A 22,638-nucleotide genomic window follows, 5' to 3' on the forward strand; every position below is an offset into this window, starting at 1 on the left:
CTCACTCATGTGCTAGATTTTGTTATTAGCAAATAATTTTCTAGTGCAATTAAAAGAAAAAGTTTTAAAAGAAAAAGATTGGATCATCTATATCTTATGTATGGTTAAATAACGCCTCTTGTTCCTGGATGGAGGATAGAGAGGGGTGTGTTGAAACCAGTCTAGTGTACAAATGTAAAATTTACATTCTTAGTTCTGCCCACTTTTGAGTTTAACCCTGCCCACTCCTGGCATGTGCCCCCCCCCAGGTCTCTGCCCCTCTTATATGCCTGCTCCATGCAGAGGCTTTTTTCTATGCAGAAGTGACACCTGTGTGTACAGGTTTAGGGGTGAGATAACCTGCAGAATCCACTGGAATAAAAGTCTGAGGTTTCTTCTTCCTCCTCCTCCTCCTCCTCCTCTCTTTGGTTTTTCCGTTTTTTCACTCAAGGCTCTGCCAAAGTGCTTTTTAAAACAAAAACAAACCAAGACTCCTCCAGCTATATGGCAAAGGGGCCTCCTTTCAATTCAGGTATTGTTTTCTAGAAACAACCTCCCCCCCCCCACATTCAACTTCTGCCTCATTCCATCACAGCTTAAAATAACCACTGCCCACTCTCTGGACGTTAAATTATTATTTTTTCCTGCTGCGAACACAGTCAGCTGGGGCACTTCCTTGTTGGAGCTATATTAAACAGTCTTCTTTTCTCTAGCCACCCCCTTTCAAATACACCTCTGGAGGAAAAACTGGAAAGTGTTTAAACAAAACCACCTAGGATTCTTTGCTTAGCCTAAATGGCCTTGGAACCGGCCATGCCCTCAGTTAAGTTTTGTTTACCCCCCCCCTCTTTTTTTTGGGTAGTGGAAGCAGGTAAACAGACCTGGAAAGGAGCACACACCTTTGTTGTGTGTGGCTGTTAAATTTCATTCAGCTTCTCAAGTAATTTTGTGGCATGCATATATCTATCTCCAAAATTAAAGGCATTTTGATTGCCGGTAAATAAATAAAAATGTTTTGCTGGGACCTGTCAGATACAAACAAATAAATAAGCAATCGACAGTGCAATCCTATACTGGTCTACTTGGAAGTAATTTCCACTGACTTCAGTGGGGCTTATGATCAGGTAAGCAGGCACAAGTTGGGGGAGTCTTCCGTTGTGATATCCAATCTCCTACTGCTAAAAACAGTTCCTAAATGTAGATTGGGGCGGGGGTGGGTGGGTGAGAAGTTGGTTGCAGATTGGGTGGGGGTTCCGTGTACTACTTCACTCTGCCTATCCGTGCAATCCACGGCCACGTGCAAGGCTGAGTCTCTTATGCACATCGCCACAAGTTTAGTCGTTTTCTCCAGATCACCGGCTGAAGTAATTAAAAAAACAAAAACGAATTGCATTTTTTAAAAGCCATACGGACATAAGGACCATATCGCTTTTCTTTGACATGTTCAAAGGCAACAAAGGCATCGCCCACTGACATTGGGTGTGTGTGAACTTTTAAGGCTGCAGTTCTATGCACGCCTAAGAGTAAGTTCCATGGCACACAGTGGCACTTACTTCTGAGTAAACATGCATTGTCTGTATCTGAAGAAGTGTGCATGCACACGAAAGCTCATACCAAAATAAAAACTTAGTTGGTCTTTAAGGTGCTACTGAAGGATTTTTTTTTTATTTTGTTCTTACTGAAGGAGAGAGAGAAGCACATGTCTGAGGCTGGCTGACCACACTTCTACCAGGAAGTGAGTCCTTGGACACAAACAGTGGAGCTTACGCCACAATCAACATACAGCCCCTCTGCTTATGTTTACTTAGAAGTAAGTCCCAGTGAACTCTGTGGGAATTACTTCTAAGTATACACGAATCATTTCAGAGGACTGGAAGCGCTTAACTTTAGCCGGACCCTGCCTGCAAAGTGTTTAATCGTTTTGTTTTAACTTGAAATTCATTGAGTTAAAATGAAAGTTTGCTCTTGTGCCTCGTTACAAACCACAAGGAGAGCCTTTTTCGTTGTTCAATTGAGAAATGTTTGTTGACACATGTACACATGCAAGGAAAGTTTACTAATGCATTCTTGCGAAGTACAAATTACTTTTTAAATTTCAATTCCTAATTTCAATTCAACTTATTCTCAAGTATCTGGGCTGGAAATAAAAACCAACATATATTCCAACGTGGAATTATTTCAAAATGAAGTATTATCATATTTCAGTTAAAGTATATATATTTTGACCAGTTCAATCATGTAATATATTGTTTTCTATAGTTCAAATTTGGACGCAGATCCCGAATATAAAAATACACACATCTCAAACGGCTTCTGCTGTTCTTTTAAGTCTTGACAAATTTATCTCTAATGAACCTCAGAAAATTGGAACTGGTAGTGAGTAGTCGGGGGCATAAGAAGGAGAAATAAATAATAACAATAATAATAATTTGGGAAGTTCTTCCACCTTGCGAAGTAATATTTGCCCTGTCAAGTTTTTCCTTACCAAACTTGAATCCAAAAAGAAATCGAAGGAGATAGAAAGAAATCTGGGGAGTTATAGCTATAAAAACGGAACGTGAAATTGACCAAGCCACTATCTTAAGACGGAAGAAGGTAAAACGCGGATCCCGCAGAGCCGCTCAAGGGATCGGGACCCATCTCTCCCCAATTTATTTTCTTTTTAAGCGAACGGGGGGGGGCGGGGAGGTTTCGATCCTGCACGCGTAGCCCAGCGGTTTCCAGATTAGCTCCCCCCCTCCCCACAAGAAGGAGAGACTCTCGGTCGCCCTTGATAGCTCACCTCACCCTCCCTCTCACTCTCTCTCTCTCCCTAAACAGGTTCAAAGTACAGTGAAGAAGAAGAAAAAAGATCTGGCGATCTCTTAGAGACACCCTGGTTCTGAGCGCAGCCAATTCTAGACGCCGGGCAGGGGAGAGAATGCTCGTACTGCTGCTCCCTCTCTCCCCCCTCCCCCTCCCCTCCTGCCCAGTACCACCCCCCTTGCCCATCATTTGCATGCTGCAAGAATGCCCCCGTCTGCCCACTTCATTTGCATATCTTATATTGCCTAATGGAGATCATCAAATTGGAGTAGAGGCCGGCCGAGGCATCCTTCGAGAGTGATTCTCCAGTGATTCTCTCGGCAGAAACAGGTGTCAAGACTGGAGATTCGGGGGGTTACCATCCGAAAGGGAAGCAAAGCTGGATTTCTGAGGGTCGGGAGTTTTTTGGGGGGTCTCTTTCCTCACCCCTTCCCTAACCCTCCCCCCCTTTCCCTCCCTTTTCTTTCTCTCCTTCCCCCCTCCCTCCTGGTTTAAAATGGTGTCCAAATTGAGCGCTCTGCAGCAAGAACTTCTCGAAGCGCTCCTCACCTCCGGGGTCACCAAAGAGGTCCTGATCCAAGCTCTGGAGGAGCTGATGCCCACCTCCGGCACCGCCAGCGGGAATAGCACCACCGCCAGCAACGGCAGCAGCGCCTACGGGGTCAAACTAGAAAACTTGCAGCTCTCGCCCAGCAGCGGCGGAGGCGGCGGACCCGACGTGGACAGCAAGCCGGTTTTCCACACGCTGACCAACGGGCACAGCAAAGACAAGCTGTCCGGGGACGAAGGCTCCGACGACGGGGATGACTTCGACACCCCGCAGATCCTCCGCGAGCTGCAGGCGCTCAACACCGAGGAGGCGGCCGAGCAAAGGGCCGAAGTGGAGAGGATGATCAGGTAAAAAAGGCAGCGGGGACGGACGGACCGCAGGCGAGGATACCCGGCTCCAGGCAAGCCCGGGGGCGCAGCCAGCACCGCGCGCGGAACGTCCGAGTGAAAGGGAGAGGATGGAACGTTCGGGTCAAAAGGGATGGAACGTTCTGATGGAACGTCCAGATCAAAAGGGGAGGATGGAACGTTCGGATAAACTGAACGTTCGGTTTGAGGGAGCGTTCGAAGCCGGCGGGAGCCGAGCCTTTGGCTCATCTCAAGCACAAAAACTCTCTTTAAAAAAAGAGCACGGACTGGAACGCTTAAAGAAAAATGGGGGTGGGGTCGTTTTAGAAGTTTCTATTTAAACTCCCCCCCCGCCCCACAGTGCATACCCATTTAATTCAGGTCTCCTATTGAAACATGGCTCGATTGGGGAACCCCCCCAAAAAAATAGTGTACCCAACCACGTTGTTGTGGTCCCCGTGGCCAGCATACGCATGCCTCACCCGCGCGCAATTTGAGAAGGCTTGTCTGTATTCAGGACTGAGGTGTTCTCCTTATTCTGCCACCCCCTTTTAAATGCATGGAAATTGATTGCCATGCTCCCTAAAACAAAAACCGAAAAGCCTGCTTTCCTAGGACGCGGGCGGCTGGATCTTGTGCGTGTTTTACCCGGGAGTTAGTCCGCTGTGTTGAGTGGGGTCTTCTTTCCTAAGGAGCCTGTTTTAGGGGTGCAAGTCCCAAGAGAAATGAAAAACTCCCGCCTTCCCAGAACCCCCTCACGTGAAACCCTTCCCTCTCACGCCCAGCAAGCTAGTAAACAAATTGTCACGGTAAGCGAGGTATATACTATGTTGTTGTTGTTTTTTAAAAATTATTTTACAGAATTTGTAGATTGCTCAAAATCGAAAAAGAAAAAAACCCCAAACCCTCTAAACCACTTACCATGACCCCACCCGCCATTTCAACAGGTTAAGCGGGAGGAAAAGTAATATTTGGAATGGATCTTTTTTTAAATAGAAAAGCCGAAATATTAGCCACGCTTAGGGGAGAGTAAGTCCCATAGAATGCAAGGAGATTTATTTCTGAGCGAATTCCCCTAGGATTCCGCTGCAGGGTCTTTTTGAGAAGACGCAGAAGAGCTCAGTCGCTGCTCTGCTGCTACAGCTGTTCTTGTGGTTGTGCTTTTTGAAATCAACTTACCTAGAAGTTGAGTTTCCAGCTGCCCTCTGCCCCTCCCCTCAGGCGCTTCTTTGCCCAAGGTGAAGGCCAAAAGGGAAGAAGGACGAGACTTAAACCGCCTGAGGGAGGTGGGGGATAATTTATGGGGGGGGAATAACGTGGGGATTCTTCCTTTATTTCACATCTGCTTATTTAAATGGGCTTTTCTTCGTGTGAGCGTGCACCTGTGTGTACATAATTTGTATAATACCGTATACGTAGAGTAGATATCACATAGGCAAGATACAGGACGTATTATGTCGTGCCTTAATTAGGCATTGCACGCGTTATATGGATGACGCACGTGTCATTCGGTGAAGGTCAAAAATTTGGTGGATTTTGACAATCTCAGGTGGATTTAGGTTTCGGGACGGTCGGAAACTAGGCAGACAACTCCTTGTGATTCAGATACAAATCGCTGGCGATTAGCTTTGGTTAACCTCGGCGTATTATACCCGTGCATATAATCGAGTTTTCATTTATTTGCAAAGATTGCCTGGAACTGGCAACATTCGAGAATTGACGCAATTTCGAGAATTGACGCAATTTCGAGAATTGGCCAAGTTTTTGGGGATTCGCTGACATTATCTAATATATATCGATGAATATGCAACATTTTCATGAAACACACACACTGTGGGGAATTTTCAGCACCTATATACATGAATATCGACAAGCGGCCAACTTTTCGGAAGTCACTCTAATACAACGTTGTCTGACCCATGTTGTTGAATATATAACATTTGTGTTTGTGTGTGTTTGTTTGTGTGTGTGTGTGTGTGTGTGTGTGTGTAGATATATACTCTTCAGTTGCTTTTTCTAAAAGACAAACCATAAGCATGATAATCCATAATAAATACTGTATTAACAATCTACCATCATCTAGTCAAAAAGCCATCCATCATAATCCATCACAATAGCGATATAAAGTCCATAAAGAGAAGTGGGAGTTTGTTGTTAAGGGGAATATTATAATAATAATAATAATAATAATAATAATAATAATAATAATAATAAGTAGTAGTAGTAGTAGTAGTAGTAGTAGTAGTAGTAGTAATATATTTGGGGGTAGGCCCCAGAGAGAGAAGTGTGAGTTTGATTAAAAGGGAATCTAATAATAATTAACCCCGAGTAAACCCTTCCACTTCCTAGTAAGATTTCCCTCCCTCCTCTCTCTCCAAAAACTTTTCTTTTGTCAAATAAGCACCTCGTTTTCTTGCATCCCCTTCTCCGGTCCAAGTCTCTTCCCTTCGATTTGTTAGCTAAAGAAAGATCTCCTTATAAATATATGTGTGTCTCCCAACTGAAAGTCAGCTGAACGGCTTTGACAAGTTGGTTACTAATTATCCCGCGTAGTTTACGATTTTTTTTTTCCTTTAGCAAAATATCAACTAAATAAACTCTGCTATTTATTAACCCCACGCCTCAATTTAAAGAGAAGCTGGGGATTTCTTCCCGGTTTAGCTCGACTCTCCTCGGCGGCTTAGAAACCAACAGCTCAAAAATGGCTTTCAGTCTAAAGGTAACTTTTAAAAAACAACAACAAACGTTTTCTTGTTTTATTCTGATTATGGAATGTAATTGACCAGAATTAGGTTAGGTTAGGAGAGCCAAGGATAAATATATTTCCCCATTACACCCATCCTGCTTTTTGTTTTAAGCTCCTTAATTGGGAAAAATGAGGTGTTTTGTTTTTTAAAAAGAATCCAGGAAATTCAGTAGTTTATTGAACAATTTGTTTCGTCTAATTCAATTTCGTTGAAGTGTGTTCAGTGGGATATGCTTAATGTGTTGAGGATCGCAGCCTTAATTATTAAGGTACTTTTTGGCACCCGATCCAACGTATAATTTACTCGGAAGCAAGTTCCACGGAGTTCAGTCGCGCTTAGCCTACTCCAATTTTAACTGGGCAGCATAGGATTTAGTGAACGGGACTTTTCCGAACAAAGGTGGTCAGGAACCGGGGCTGTGTGGGCTGCAATCTACTATTGCCCGTTTACTTTGGAAGTAAGTGGCTTACTTCGGAGTAAACCTACCAGAATAAGGCCACACTTTTGGATCCCATGGGTTGGCTGGGGAAGTTCATCCCGAAGACCACGTTTCTTCTTTTGTGGCCGGCCCGGATCCTAATCAAGTTTCCTTCGTTTATTTCCAATGGGCTTACTTCTGAGTAAGAGTTTTTTTTTTAACAGCCTATATAAGATGCACATTCTGCGCGCGTCTTTGTCCACAAGTCAACTCCAGTGAGTTCAACGAGGTTTACTTTCCGGGTAAATGCTCAACTGCTTTGTTTAAACTGGTAGGCATATCGCCCCAAAGAAACACTCCGGGCCCATTTGGACGTAGCAAAGTTGCCTTGATTTTCAGTTTCATTTACGTACGGGTAATAAATGTCACGAGGGGTGGGTTTGGGGAAGGGACAATCCCCCCCAAAATACCCTACCCCCCTGAGATTTTCAGGCCAGTAGGTCAACCCAATTGTCTTGGACAAACTCTTGAATAAAAAAGGTTTGAACCTATACGTCATTTTAACAGCTCCGAGAGAGCAGGGACCCGAAGCCCCCTCCCCACCACCGGTCCGTTTACACGCCATATCATGAAACCGGAGCATATGGAAATTCGCAGTACGGTGCTCTTTCAACACGTCTGTCTTCAGAAAGAAGCCGCACCCCCTCCCCCTCTATCTAGGATTGCGGCCTTAAACGTTGTACTGTACAGGCTGCAATCTTATCCACGGCTCCTCAGTTAGAAAGGAAGAGGAAGCCCGGTTTGAATTCAGCAGGGCTGACTCACGAGTAAACACGCGCAAGATCAGGCCGCGCCCTTCTGGGAGAGAGACCCTTGGCACCCCTTGTAGGCTAAAGGGACTTGGCGTTTTGTGGATCCTAACCTGGCCAGCTTCCCATTGATCTGAATGATCTCCATTCGCAAGAGGTCCAGGCCTCTCTCGATCCAGAACCGGTTCGTAACAGTCTGATCCAATGAATGCGTATTTACTTAGAAGCGAAGTCCGTTGAGTTCAATGAGTTGGGCTCCCAGGGAAGTGTGAGCATAGGATCGCAGCCTAATTAAAAACGCCTGGTTAAGTCCGGTGGAGTTTGACCCTTACCGTGCAACCCGGGGCGAACTTATTCAGAAGTAAGGCCCACGGAATTCAGTGGGGATCGCAGCCTAGGAGAATTCCATGGAGTCCACGAAGCAGGAACCAGTTTAGAGTGCCTTTGCACAGCATAGAAAGTATCCAAAGAGGACCAAACCAATTTTTATCGAGGGCTTTCATCCAGATTCCCAAGTTTTCATATTATTTTATTTTGGCAGATAAACGAGTGAGTTTTAAGTTTTGTCTCTTCCTGTTTAAAGGGAGGCAAACCCCCCTCCCCAATGTTAACATTAAGAGTACCCTTAAACATACTCAAAACTTACGGGGTGTGAGGATGATGCGTACATTTCTACTGTCTTGTTGCAAATATTCAGTCAACCCAAATGATGGTTTTGGAGTGTGTGTGTGTTTTGGTGTACAGTATTATCAAATGTTAGGATGTATGGCAAAATGGAACCTCCAAGTCCGGAGCAGTCTACCTCTGGTTCGCACCTGCTTGGTACTGATAACAGGGGAAGTTCATATCTTGCCAAGGGTTCTGAAACTCGTGTCTTTCAAGGGGAGGTCGCCCAGCTTGCCAGGAACCAAGAATGATGGACACTTTCCCCTGATACGTACAATGAAGCAGTTCTTACGTTTAAATAAATCTGACCCAAATCTGGTGGTGTGTGGAAGATATTGGAGAACATAAACTTCCAGCACGTGGGGACTGGCTATTATTAATTTATTTCTATAAATCATCAACAGAAAGATACACAAGAGCTTGCGATTAAAAAAAAGAGAGAGAGGGGAGGAGGGTTATTCATTGGCGAAGTTGTAAATCAAATCCTGGTTTTGTGTATGTACGCACATGTGTCTCTGTGTAGCGGTGGGGGGAGATGTTGGTTGGCTAAGAAGTGAAGAGGGAAAGCTTAAACACAGAGATCTTTCCCCCGCCGCCACGTCTTTCAAAGCACACTCTTAAATAAATAAGCAGAAGCTCTTGCAGGAAGGTTCCTCAAATATTGCCTTGGCCTGCGCAGCTCAAGTCAATTTGCACCAAGGCAGGTCATTCCAGTTGGGACCCAGTCTTACCTGGAACCTTATACTAAGTCTTATAGTATACTAAGCCATATACTAAGTCAGGTCAATGGTTCCTCTCTAGGACATGCCTGCTCTAGACCAGTGTTGTCTACACTGACTGACAGCTGCTCTCCATGGTTTCAGGCAGGGGTCTCTTCCAGCCCTACCTGGAGATATGCTGCGGATTGAACGTGGGGAGTTCTGCCTACATGGCAGATGTTGTACCCTTGAGGTTAGGGCCTTTCCTTTCATATGGTGGTGCTGGATTCACACTTGTAGCTGGTTGAAACGGGCACCCACTCCTTAGAATCATAGAACGGTGGAGCTGGAAGGGACCTCGCGGGTCATCTAGTCCAACCCTATGCAATGCAGGAATCTTTTGCTCAATGTGGGGCTCGAATCCACGACCCTGAGATTAATAGAGTCTCGTGCTTGGGCGGGGAGTGGAGGTGAAAACGGAACTGCGAAATCAAAGGACGCTAATAGGGGAGCTGCTACAAAAAGCCAATTTCCTGTAAGCCTGCTAGATGTCATTAGACTTTGAATCCCATCAGCCCCAGACAGCATAGCGAGTGGTCGGGGATGATGGGAGCTGTGGTTCAGCAACATCTGGTGGCTACAGGTTCCCCATCTCTGCCCTTGGAACATCTGGCTAGTTCCTGCTGCGAAGAAAGGCTGGACTAGATTGTATGGTCCTGCCAGACAGTCCTTATATTATTAGATTCAGGTAGGTAGCCGTGTTGGTCTGACGCAGTTGAAATAAATAAATTAAAAATTGTCCAGTAGCACCTTGGATACCAACTAGGTTTGTTCTGGGTATAAGCTCTAAGGTCCTACTGGACAATTTTTTATTTTTTAAATTTATTTCGACTTTTTAATCACTTCTGGGCTCTTGCATGACTAACACCCCCCACTTCAGCCATAAGTGCACCCCCCTCCAAAAGTGAGGAGATCAGCTCCCTCTTGATGGTCGAACAAGCAGGGTGGGGTCATGTGATGCTAAAATTTGATGTACCTCCCCCCCACACTCTGTTCTTCACTGCAGCCAACCAGTCACACTTCCCTAAAACTGCCTCTGGTTGGGTTGTGAGTGTTAGAAAGTGCTAACGTTTATTAATCTGAATGAAGTGTTTTGAAAACCACTTTGTGACTAAGGTGGAAAGGTGCAGGGATCCTATGCCTCAGTATTGGTCTCCCATCCAAGTACTAACCAGGCTTGACCCTGCTTAGCTTCTGAGAACAGACGAGATCAGGTGTGTTCAGGGTAGTATGGCTGTAGACCACCTTAACGTTGGTGTAAAAGATGGTATGGTATCTGCACTATTAATACTGGTTTAGAAGAGGGATTTCAGCAGCTATAGCTTGTCATGTGAAGGGCTGCCTTTTCTATCTTTCACACGTTCGCAAACTGAGTCTGAATCCTGCCAAGACAGAGGGTCTGTGGGTGAGTAGTTCCCAGGTCCTGCTCTGGATAGGATCACAGTCCCCAATAAGGAGCAGCAGTTTGGGGGTGCTCTTAGAAGCAGCTCTATCACTGCAGGCGCAGCTGTCCTCGGTGGCTAGGAGTGCCTTTCACTAACTTTTGTTGGTGAGACAGCTATGGCCATTCCTGGATTGGGATATCTTGACCACAGTTGTCTGTGCATTGTAACCTCACGGTTGGATTACTGCAATGCACTCCACACGGGGCTACCCTTGGGACTGATCTGGAGGCTGCAGTTGGTGCAGAATACAGTGGCAAGGTTGCTTGTTGGAGGCAAGCTATGGCCAGCATATAACAGCTTGCTTTCAAACCAAGTTCAGGATGTCAGTGCTAAGGCTACTTGAGAGATTGCCTTATTCCTTATACACCTGGTAGATCGCTGCAAACTTCGGGGACCATCTTTCATGCAAGGTCCAAAATTTGCAGAAGTTCCCTCCAAGGTAATGCCCTCGGTAGTGGCGCCCGCCCTGTGGAACGCCCTCCCACCAGAGGTCAAAGAGAACAACAATTACCAGACCTTTAGAAGGCATCTCAAGGCAGCCCTGTTTAGGGAAGCTTTTAATGTTTGATGAATTTCTGTATTTTAATATTTTGTTGGAAGCCACCCAGAGTGGCTGGGGGAACCCAGCCAGATGGGCGGGGTATAAATAATAATAATAATAATAATAATAATAATAATAATAATTATTATTATTATTATTATTATTATTATGCAGAGCAGCATGGCTTTTAGTGTGGCTTCCCCTGCCCTGTGGAATAGCTTTTTCCTTTTGAGATACAAAAGGCACTCACTATATGCACTTTCCAGAAAAAGCTTAATACTGTACATACCGTATTTGTTCCAGTGGGTAAATAGACAGATGGGTCTTTACCATTAGTTTTCATTTGTAACAGTTTTATTCTTGTTTTATATGTATTTGTTGTTGTTGGGTTTTAAACAATTTTAAATTATTTATGTGCAAATCACCTGGAGTGGTTTAGAAGGTGATTAATAAATTAATTGAATCATCATCATCATCATGGTGAATACCTAGCTCACAGGTGACCAAACTCTGCTGGATAACTTAAATAATATCGGAAGTTGCCTTATATTGAGTTAGATCTTTGCACTGTCTAGCTCAGTATTGTCTACACTGACTGGCAGCAGCTGTCCAGGACATCTGGCAGGGAAGCTCTCTGAAGATGTTAGGGATCAGATGCTCTTATCACTGAGATGCAGCATTCTCCACCAAGGCAGAGCCTGTTCACCCCTCTAGGCAATTGGGTCCATCCCTGAACAGTTCCTAGCATATGTAAGTTTATTCTAATGTGAAGTTGTGGATTTATTCCCTTGAAAAGCATTGCATTAGAAAGGGTATGGTGTGTGTGAGCAAAATCCCTTCTGTGAGGTTATCTCTGGCCCTGTCTATTTGCACTCGTGATGTTGCAGACGTCCCACAAGGAGCACAGGTGTGCAATAAAAGTGTAACACCTGACCTGTGCTGAACACATATTGCTTGAAGAACTAGTGCCAGCAGTTTGTAAAAACCTTTTAAAGTTAAATTTTGTGCTAACCACTAACGCCTTCGGATTTATTTTAACGCTGTTACTGTATTTTTTAATGAATCTTAATGTAAATCGCCCTGCAATCTTTTCATATTAGGCAGTACTATTTTTAATGCATATTCATATTTATAAGAGAGAGAAGAAATGAAAAATATCTGATTTGGTCTCAAGTGAGAGTTCAAGGGAGTTGGATAATGGATAACCAAGACAGTACCCAAAACACTCAATCAAAGCTACACTAAACTTTCCCTTAAAAACCTCTAAGGAAGGAGATTCCCTAATTTTCCTCAGCTGGCTGTTAATTGCCAAAGTGCTCATCTAGATCCATGGTTTTCCTTAATATTTAACACCAGCCTTTCCTTGTACGCTTGGGTGTATCTTCATTCCCTGCTAGGGAGGTCTGAAAATACTAAACATGCATTGTAAACAACTTGACTCACCCACAGCCAAACGGGTTATCTTCAATCTGTGACACAGAGGTAAAAACGCTCAGGTTTATAATAACCCATAATCCAGGATGCCCCTCATTTGAACTCCACTGAACAAGGTATGGAGCTCATGGCTGATGAGAAGAAAAATATATGAAAACAGGTGTTCTGTTTTGTTTTACAATTCCCATTCTAGGACAATGGGAATTCTATTGCTACCCTTGTTATTTACAGCACCTGCGTGTGTAGAAATGAACTTCCTAGCACAAAGGTTAAATGTACATTTGTTGTTCTGCGCACTTTTGCCATGCCCATCACATGCATATGGCCCTCGGGAAGTTGCTCAGTAGGGAATGTGGCCCTCAGGCTAAAAAAATATTCTGCCGCCCTGCTGTACATGTTTACCTGGGACTGAGTCCCACTGATAAATGGGATTTACTTTTGAGGAGATGTGCATAGGGTTGCGCGCTGCACGGCTAAAAACCTTTAGACGCATTTAACCTGCGAATAAGTCCCACTCAGTTCCTTCTGATTTTGACATCTGTGCTGTAATCGGTTTTTGCTTTACGTAAACTAGAGCAGCTGTCCCTGTCCTTATCCGAGTTGATATAGCTTGTATTTTCCTTAGCCATTTAAAATTTGCTTGTCCTAAATGCATTCTAATTCCCCTACACCACCCATTTTTTTTAGTGATCTTGGTCTGCTGAAGGACAAGAGAGTAGTTTGTAGAAAAGAAGGGAAAGAACAGAATATATTGTTGCGATGATGTTTTCTAAATTGCTTTGGGAAGTAGTAGATTAGTGGCCTTTTAGAGCTGCTTGTCCTTTCCAAAATAATATTCCAATCCTTTCTTCCTTCTTGAGTGTAAACTATATACAGTATTGAGAATCAGGATGAAAGGAGTAAGAAACCACACGTGCCGTTGTTTGTGTTTACGGTTTTATAATACAAATGGTATTTGGTTCATATCTGAATTACAGCTCTATTTCCCTGTACAGCAGAGCTTTCCAAACTGTGTGTCGCGACACTTTAGTGTGCCGGCTGCAGTGTGCAGGTGTGTTGTGCCATATGTGTCCGTATCTCTAAAAGGGGTTAGTTGAACCTCTGGTTTGCTAGTAAAACTGAACCACTGTGTCGCGAAATTATGCATGCCACCAACATGAAAAGTTTGGAAAGTTCTGCTGTACAGGCTTCCATAGGCTTGCATTGTAGCATGTGGTACAGGGATTATTATTTATTTATCTATTTAGTGCCTTTGTACCGCACTCTTCAGCCAAAAAAGCGCCCAGGGCAGCTTATGTATAATCAATTCATAGAATCATAAAATTATAGAGCTAGTTCAATGCGGGAATTAAATCAAGGCAGTCCCTGCTCACAGGATGGTGATGATAATAGACACAAGTGAAAAAGGACAGGAAGAGAGTGGAAATCCAACTCCATCTCTAGTATACACATTGTTTTCTTTATCCCCCTCCCCTTTTGAAACATGTAACAACCAAAGATAGACACTGTTGAGGGATTATCAAGCACCTGGAACATAATTTTGGGTAGTTTGGTAGGAGGGGACCTGTGTTTTGGAACTGATCCTTTCCCATCCATCCCAGTAATTCAGGACTGGGGTAATTTTTTCACTCTTACGTCTTCATTCCCTACTGATCAACCTTGCAGGGGCCAGGGGTGGGTGGGGCCAGAGGTAAAAGTGGTCTAAGCAGCAAATGTAAATATTACCTTTGTATAGTAGTTGACTGTTCCCCCCCCCCACACTCCCACCCCTCTCTCTAGCCTCCATCCAGGCAAGTGAAAGACGTTATCACAGTCCAAGGATGCATTTCAGTCAGGCAAAAAAGATTTTGGGTGCAATACTATGCTACTGGGTGGGGTGGGGTGAGGTGTGGGGAAAGACTTCCTGAGGGCCAGACAGAGAGGTCCAGAGGCCACATTTGACTCCTGGGCCTGAGGTTCCCCACCTACTTGATCACCTGTTTCTTTTGTCTTTTTGCCTTCTGTGTTGGGGGGTAGGAGGTGATTTTCCGCAGCTGGTTATGAGTGCAGACTGGTTATGAACTGGATTGAGTCAGAGATGTCACAGTATAGCTTACCTGGTGCTGTTCAGCCTAAAAGCTGTTTCTTTCTCCTCCCCCCCCCCAGGTCATGGGGTGGGGGTGGTGGACTGTAATGACAGTTCTTGTGACTTGACTAAATTGTGTGCTCTCATGGCTCATAAAGCAGATGACCAAAAGAGACCAGTCTTCAGTGCATAATTAAAAAGCAAACAGAAGTTTGCCGTTTGAAGGCCACCCAGAGATGCAACTTCCTGGTCCATTGGGGTGGGGGTGGGGGTCCAACAGGCAAAATCCAGGTGCTTTGCAGTTGGTTGCCATCTTTCCTTGGGGGTGGGGGGCAAGGGGGTGGCTGCACAAACAATAGTGGGCGAGGGAGTGTCTCTGCAGTTTCATTTGTCCCCTAAGAGTGAAAGAAGTGAGATCTGCAACAGAATATTGCAGTGTGGCTATTTTGTAGGTCTGCAAGCCTTGGCATTCCCCCAAGCCGACAGGCACCTTGCCTTTTGTTGCACAGGTGGTGCCATTTTGGCTACATAAATCCACACTCAATGAGTGTGCTGTTAGTAAATATAGGATGCTATTTTATTTCAGTCTCCATAACCTATATTCATATTAGAGCAGCGGTTCCTTCCTCTTTTTTTACCTGCACGGGCCATTTGAAAATTGCTTAGGGTCTCTTGGTGGGTTTTTCTGTGTCTTCTGTTGATTGCCGTTCGCTGTGTTTGATGTTGAATGATTTTCAGTTCTATTCTTATTGCTTCTTTTGTTGCAAAACACAATAGAAGACATAAAAGAAGCAATAAAAATGCCATTAAAAATCAGTATAAATATTGAATGCAATAGATTCCAAAACACACACACACACACACACATCCCGGCTTTAAAATCTGTACATTGCTTTTGTGCTCATTACTATACAGTGGTGCCTTGCTAGACGAATTTAATTCGTTCCACGGGTCTTTTCTTATAATGAAAAATTCGTCTAGCGAATCCCATAGGAATGCATTGAATTTTTTTTTAATTCCCCCCCCCCATAGGAACGCATTCATTAAATTTCAATGCATTCCTATGGGAAACCGCGATTCGCTAGATGAATTTTTCGTAAAAGGAATTCGTCTAGCAAGGCAACCTCTGCTCGAAAAATCCTTTCGTTAAACGGAAATTTCGTTAAGCAGGGCATTCATTAAGCGAGGCACCACTGTATATATATTTTAAAATCATCTGACTGCTTTATATTCTCATCTTAACGTTTTCCTTTTAATCTGTCTTACTGTGATTGCTTAACTTTTTTGCAAGCTGACCTGGGAGGGGCACGAGGGCCGCTTTTCTTCGTGGGCAGCTTTCCAGGGGCCACATGCCCGTAGTGGAGAGAGGCCAGAGGAAAATGTTGGTGGAGCCAGAAACAAAAGTGGGCAGAGCAAGAGAGATGTGCCTTTTACCTTTGTGGAATAGCCAACATTCCAACTACGAATAAACCAGGTGTTCCTACCCATGCACAACCACTCACTTCTCTCATCCGGGCAAGGAGGAGATATTATCATAGTTCAAGAACAGATTCCAGCTAAACAAAACACCCAAAGTGGGCCAGTGGCTGGCAGGGGCTGCAGAGACTCCTACGTGTCTGATAAAGAGAACTGGAAGCCCATTTCCAGCCTCTGAGCCAGGGGCTCCTCTCCGCTGGCTCAAATAAATATCCAGGAGCAGTGAAGAGGTAGACCTCCGCAGAGGAAACACAACCTGAATCACGATGTCTTCTGCCATCCATTGAAGGTTCAGTCCTCTCCCCTGGTGCAGTTTTGGATGCAGAAGACCCAGAGAGTCCCCGCCCCAAGTGCTCCAGGGTTTCCAGTGTCAGGGCAAAGTTTCCCTCCTGTGCAAACAAAAGATCAATCCCATGGCCTGGAAGAGGCTTTTGCAATGAGGTCCCTGTTTGCTTTAAAGGGAGCCTTTGTACCTGGAGAAGAGGCTGGCATTAGGGAGCCTAGTTCAGGCCCGCCCACAGGCCCTCTGTGTACCGAGTGAGGAGCACAAAATAATAAGCACATATCCATCCCATGAGAACTTATTTTGCCACCTAGGGCAGGAGCGGTGACAGATGCTGCTGGACTATGGCTGTCATAATCACTGGTCCTGCTAGCTGGGGTTGAAGGTAGCCCAACACCTGGAAGACCCATCCTTGATTTAGGGAGTATGGGCATATGTTTCATGACATATACAGTGGTACCTCGGTTTACGACGACGATCCGTTCCGGGGAGCCGGTTGCTCCCCAAGTCCGCCGCTCGCCAAAGGCACGCTTCTGATAGAGTTTGTCACTAACCAACTGAGTTAGTATCTCACTCTACCAGGGAGTGCATCTCTTTTGCGATCTCTTTTCTTGCCTTGTGTACCCAGAGTTATTGGATGAAAGTCAGGCCCTTTGCTGAGTCACAGAAACATACGATAGCTATATGCACGAGGTCAGGAAGACACACCGATCCTCCAGCAAACATTGGAAGTTGCCCAATCACAGGCGGCTCGCGGGTTTGTGGTTTCGGATAAGTTTTGTCGCAGAGTTTACCTTCCCTGCTCTCCCGCCCTCAGCGTCTCAGCCATCTTCACAACAAGGGTAGGCAAATAAAAACCCCACAACATCCTCCCAAGATATATGCCAATAATTTATTCTCCTGGATTATATTTTTTTAAAAAAACACACCCTGGCTCTCTGGATTAACAAAATCTATTTTAACTATATCTGCACTCACATACAAAGGGGATTCTGCCCAGCCAGGCATTGCAGAAATACCAACTTCTTCCTCCAAAATCTGCCCTTTCCCTCAATGCCCCCCCTCCCTGTTTCATATCTGTTAAGGGTTACTTGAGATCGGGGGTGGGTGTGGGTTGTGGGTACATTTTACAATATGTTTTTGACCCAATAATTGAGCATTTGTGGTGGATTTATCCTGTTTTCGTTGGTGCCGTGGGGCTTCCCTAGTGGTACATCCCATTATTGCTCTCTGGAAGGGGTAAAGGTAAAGGGGCCCCTGACCATCAGGTCCAGTCGCGGACGACTTTGGGGTTGCGGTGCTCATCTCGCTTTACTGGCTGAGGGAGCCGGCATATAGTTTCTGGGTCATGTGGCCAGCATGACTAAGCCACTTCTGGTGAACCAGAGCAGTGCACGGAAACGCCGTTTACGTTCCCGCCAGAGCGGTACCTATTTATCTACTTGCACTTTGACGTGCTTTCGAACTGCTAGGTTAGCAGGAGTCCAAATGTTCTAGAGACCTGTAATTTGGTCCAAGAGTAACTCAACACACTCTGGTGATTTTTTAAAAAAAATCAGGAAGGTAGAGGCAATTTCTACATTTCTCCCTCAAAATTGAAGGCATGAAGTTTTACCTCACATTGGAGGCCAGCCCTTGAGAGCAGAGCAAACGCGAGGCCATCACATCTGAGGTGAAATTTCAGGCTGTGAGTGTTCTGTGTCTTCTTCACACACCTGAGTCAGCCTTGGAGTGATTTCCAGTTAGAACCAGTAATGTGTATCTAGAATTTCCCAGAGTAGCTGTAAAAGTCAAAACACAAATAACTTTGTGTACGTGTTTGTGGGTTTCTTGGCTTATTTGAAGACCTGAGTCTATGAATGGCTAATTCTGTCCTGCATCATGGCTTCTAGTCAGCTTCTGACCGGCCCTGCCATTAGGCATTGTGAAGTGGCTTGCCTAGGGCAGATGGTTTGGGTGACATGAAAGGGCAGCAAATCGTTATTTAATTTGTTGTTGTTGTTGTTGTTGTTGTTGTTGTTGTTGTTGTTGCATTTTTCCTGAGAGGAATGGGGAACTCTCTGCAATGCAGGAATTTCAACTACAGCATTCATGACAGATGGCCATCCTATCCCTGCTTATAAACCTCCAAGGAAGGAGAGTCTTCAACCTCCTGAGGGAGTCCGTTCCACTGTCAAACAGCTCTTTGCCCTGGGTGCCTTTGTTGGGGGCGGTGGTAACCATGCCATTTTGCCAATCAGCCTCAGGCGGCAAATATTTTAGAGCCACCCTGGGTTGAGTCATCAGATAAATTTTAAACAAATTTCTCTCCAAATCTACTTTCCCCTCAAGGGAAAAAGCATAACTCCCCGCCCTACCTTTTGATCCTGAACACTCCAAACATTTTATATGCCTAAAACTGTTTCTTCTAGTGCCTTCTACAGAGTGGTGGTTAACTGTCATTCCCCCCCCCCTTTCTTAGCGAGGACCCTTGGCGAGCGGCGAAAATGATCAAGGGTTACATGCAGCAACACAACATCCCCCAGAGGGAGGTGGTGGATGTCACTGGACTGAATCAGTCCCATCTCTCACAACATCTCAACAAGGGGACGCCCATGAAAACACAGAAGCGGGCGGCTCTCTACACGTGGTACGTCCGGAAGCAGAGGGAGATTCTCCGGCGTAAGTACATATTTTTTTTTGCATGTTGTTGTGTGTGTTTGTGGGCATGCGTCCACATTGTGTAACTTGACAAGAGAGTGGGTTCCAGCTGGCAACCTGTTGACATGCACTTGCCATGAGAAGGAAGGATGTTCTGTGTTGGCTGTGCTCCACCTCCACTGCCTGAGGCAATATGCCTTTGAATTCAAGTTGCTGGGAACCCCAAGTGAGGAGAATAGTGTTGTTGCACTCAGGTCTAGTTGGCCACTGTGAGAACAGGATGCTGGACTGGATGGGCCTGATCCAGCAGGACTCTTCTTCTGTTAACCCCAGCCAATGTAGCCAGTAACCAGGGATTATGGCAGGCATCCCCAAACTTTGGCCCTCCAGATGTTTTGGACTACAATTCCCATCACCCCTGACCACTGGTCCTGTTAGCTAGGGATCATGGGAGTTGTAGGCCAAAACATCTGGAGGGCTGCAGTTTGGGGATGCCTGGATTATGGGGTTTTTATTCCAGCAACATCTGGAGGGCTATAGGGTCCCAATCTGCAGCATCTCCAGGCAATATTAGGAAATATACTAGCACATTTGCAAAGCTAAGCAAGGCTCGGTATCGTTTCATATTGGAGGGCCATGTGTTGAGATTCCCACATTGCAGGGGTTTGGATTAAGATGACCCTCTGTCTCCTTTCCAACTCTACAATCCTATGATTCTAAGTAGACCAGGGGTAGACAGTATTGATTATAGATCCCATCATCCCTGACCATTGGCCATGTTGGATCGTGCCGTCGAGAGTTGTAGTTAGTCCAAAACATCTGGACTATACCATGATGGCTAACCCTTGGCATGGATGATAGTGAACTAGACCATGGGTAGGCAAACTAAGGCTGGATCTGGCCCAATTGCCTTCTAAATCTGGCCCATGGATGGTCCGGGAATCAGTGTGTCTTCTTTACATGAGTTGAATGTGTGCTTTTATTTAAAATGCATCTCTGGGTTATTTGTGGGGCATAGGAATTTGTTCACCCCCCCAAAAAAAAACTGGCCCCCCACAAGGTCTGAGGGACAGTAGACTGGCCCCCTGCTGAAAAAGTTTGCTGACCCCTGAGCTAGACAGACCATTGGTCTGACTCAGTATTGAGGCAGCTTTCTGGGCAACCCTTCCATTTCAGGGGATGGGGGACCTGTGGCACCCACCACATGTTATTAGACTACAACTCCCATCAACCCCCAGCTAGCATGGCCCATATGTGAAGGGAGTTTTAGTCCCAACAATATTTGGAAAACCACACTTCATCCTGCTCCACCGTGATTTGCTGACGAAGGACAAAAGCATCTGAGTGCTCTATCATTGAGCTTCACCTACCCTGTTGATCAGGGAGCTGAGGCTAAGATAATCTTGTTAACACTTATCTGGGCATTAGCCCCGTTGAGATCAGCGGGCTGTTTATAGGATTGTGCCACATATTCTGTCACCTCCCATCTGGAAAGTTGGGTTTATGTCATCTCTGCTTCCTCCCAAATCCCATATACAAACTTCTTGTTTTGTTTTGTTGTGTGGCATTGTGGCACCTTCCAGGCTTGTCTACAGAGACCTGAGTAAATTTAAATAGGCTATTGTGTCAAAATGCAGCACGATCTCCTTGGGGAGGACAATGTCATGCGGACAGAGTGATCCAATTACGGTAGCTGCTTGCGTTCTGACACATCCAAAGATAAACTGGTTGACTTTTGTTTTGCTTTCTTTTGTTTTATGGCACAAGGTTTAAGCAGGGCACAAGATACCAAGGAGGTATTGCACAGTATAATTATCACTGTTTTTGATGAATAGATCTGAGGTAGATCAGAGCTTCTCAGTTAGCCAACACGTATAAGATTCTTGCCCCACCCTAAAAAAAACCCACCTCTTTTCTTTTTATCTTGGGAAAACTTCTGAGCATTTAAACAGCCACACAAAAGGCAGAAATATAGCAGCTCAGGTTTTCAATATGCAGGAAAAATTTCTCATGTGCTATTAAAGCAGGGGTCAGCAAACTTTTTCAGCAGGGGGCCGGTCTACTGTCCCTCAGACCTTGTGGGGGGCCGGACTATATTTTGAAAAAAAATATGAACGAATTCCTATGCCCCACAAATAACCCAGAGATGCATTTTAAATAAAAGGACACATTCTACTCATGTTAAAACATACTGATTCCTGGGCCATCCGCGGGCCAGATTTAGAAGGCGATTGGGCCGCATCCGGCCCCCGGGGCTTAGTTTGGGAACCCCTGTATTAAAGCCTACATGGAAGAGAAAGAGAGTTTGTCCACACGAGACCAAAATGTGAACGTCATTCCAGAGTCTTCCTGGACCCTTCCCCTTTTTAAATGCAAGATTTTTGAATCCTGGCTGTTTCAAAATTCCCAAAGATGAAAAAGGCCCACATTTAAAGCGGGGAGAGATCTGGGAAAATGCTGGGATGGGGAGGATATCATATCGATGTCCCTAAATTAATGGGGAAACAGGCTGGTATAAATCCACATTTTTCTCTGGTGTATGCAAGCCCAGAGAGAGAAAACGTCAACCTTACAGGCCATTCAAACTCAAAACTTGATTAGGGTGTTGGTAGGCCAAGGGGCTTAGACCAACCTCTCTAGAGACCTAGAACCATACAGAGTTGGACAGGACCTTGGAAGTCATTCAAGTGCAACTCCCCGATTCATACGATCTTCAGTGTAGGATTCTGTGGTGGCCTTGACTGGTGGCCCATTTAGCGTCTGCTCAAACACCATGGCTTGCTGATGGCTTATAACCATGGTTTGTTACACCTCTGAGCCCAAGCCTTGAATAAGCATGGCTTGTTGGGGCAGTCACCTCAAATGCTTGTCAAGAGCAGCTGGAAAACAGAAAGCTCTGGCGAAACACACCTTGGTTTGTTTGCTCATCTGTGAGACAACTCAGTTTGTTTGAACCAACTGGTAAAACAAAACCCATGACTTCACATTATGTTATGAATGCAGCTGCAGTTTGTTGTAGCTTTTGGTTAGTTTGTGCCTTCTCCTGCTATTGCGGGTAACAGGCAGCCAGCCAGTCATACCCTAAACCGGGACAATGCTTCCCACCTCCTGCTTTTCTGCCCTTTTCACAGTCAGTCAGTATTCTGTGCTCACTTCTCCCGCTGCAAATCTTTTGTACTTGTGCAAACCTTGGGTTCTTCCAAGTCGGCTGATGCCTCTCTCTCCTGCATGGATTTTGGCTACATAAGGACCCATATTTGGGGTCCACAGCAATTTAAACTGGTTCGATACTGCATTAAATGTCTAGTGCAGATGGGACCTAAGGGTACACACAGAGCCATCTTAAGCATGCCCGGCGCCCTGGCGCGCTGGATCCCTCCAGCACCCCCCCGCCCCGTTTCCCAGTGCGGCGGGCGAGCGCCGCGCGCAGGGGGGCTGCCGCGGGCGCAGCTGCACAGCGCCACCCAGCCTGCCGTAGGGCCGGCCCTGGGCCGGGGGTGCTGCCCGCCCCCTGTTGCGACGCCCCTGCGTGCGGCGGAGGCAGCCCCAGGCCAGCACGCTTCCGGAGAGCGGCCTGAAGCCGCTGAACAGCGGAGGCGTGCCTGGGGCAGCCTCAGCCGCGCCTCTCAGCGGGCGCCGTGGCGCCCCTGGTGGCCTGGCGCCCCGCACCACCGG

At 45.6% G+C, this 22,638-nt stretch overlaps 1 protein-coding gene across 7 annotated transcripts in view; it reads left to right on the forward strand.

Annotated features, from left to right (window-relative positions):
* The first annotated feature begins 1,662 nt into the window (after positions 1 to 1,662).
* The window catches only part of HNF1B (HNF1 homeobox B), a 63,474-nt gene continuing 42,498 nt past the window's right edge, over positions 1,663 to 22,638 (forward strand). For all 7 annotated transcript variants that reach the window (XM_035139220.3, XM_035139219.3, XM_088658125.1 and 4 more), the window contains exons 1-2: positions 1,663 to 3,681; positions 18,785 to 18,984. In XM_035139220.3, coding sequence (XP_034995111.3) covers positions 3,281 to 3,681; positions 18,785 to 18,984 — 601 coding nt within the window. In that variant the 5' untranslated portion in view covers positions 1,663 to 3,280. The remainder of the gene's footprint in view (positions 3,682 to 18,784; positions 18,985 to 22,638) is intronic.

This window comes from Zootoca vivipara, chromosome 14 (assembly GCF_965207765.1).
Source record: "Zootoca vivipara chromosome 14, rZooViv2.hap1.1, whole genome shotgun sequence".
NCBI classification, from domain to species: domain Eukaryota; kingdom Metazoa; phylum Chordata; class Lepidosauria; order Squamata; family Lacertidae; genus Zootoca; species Zootoca vivipara.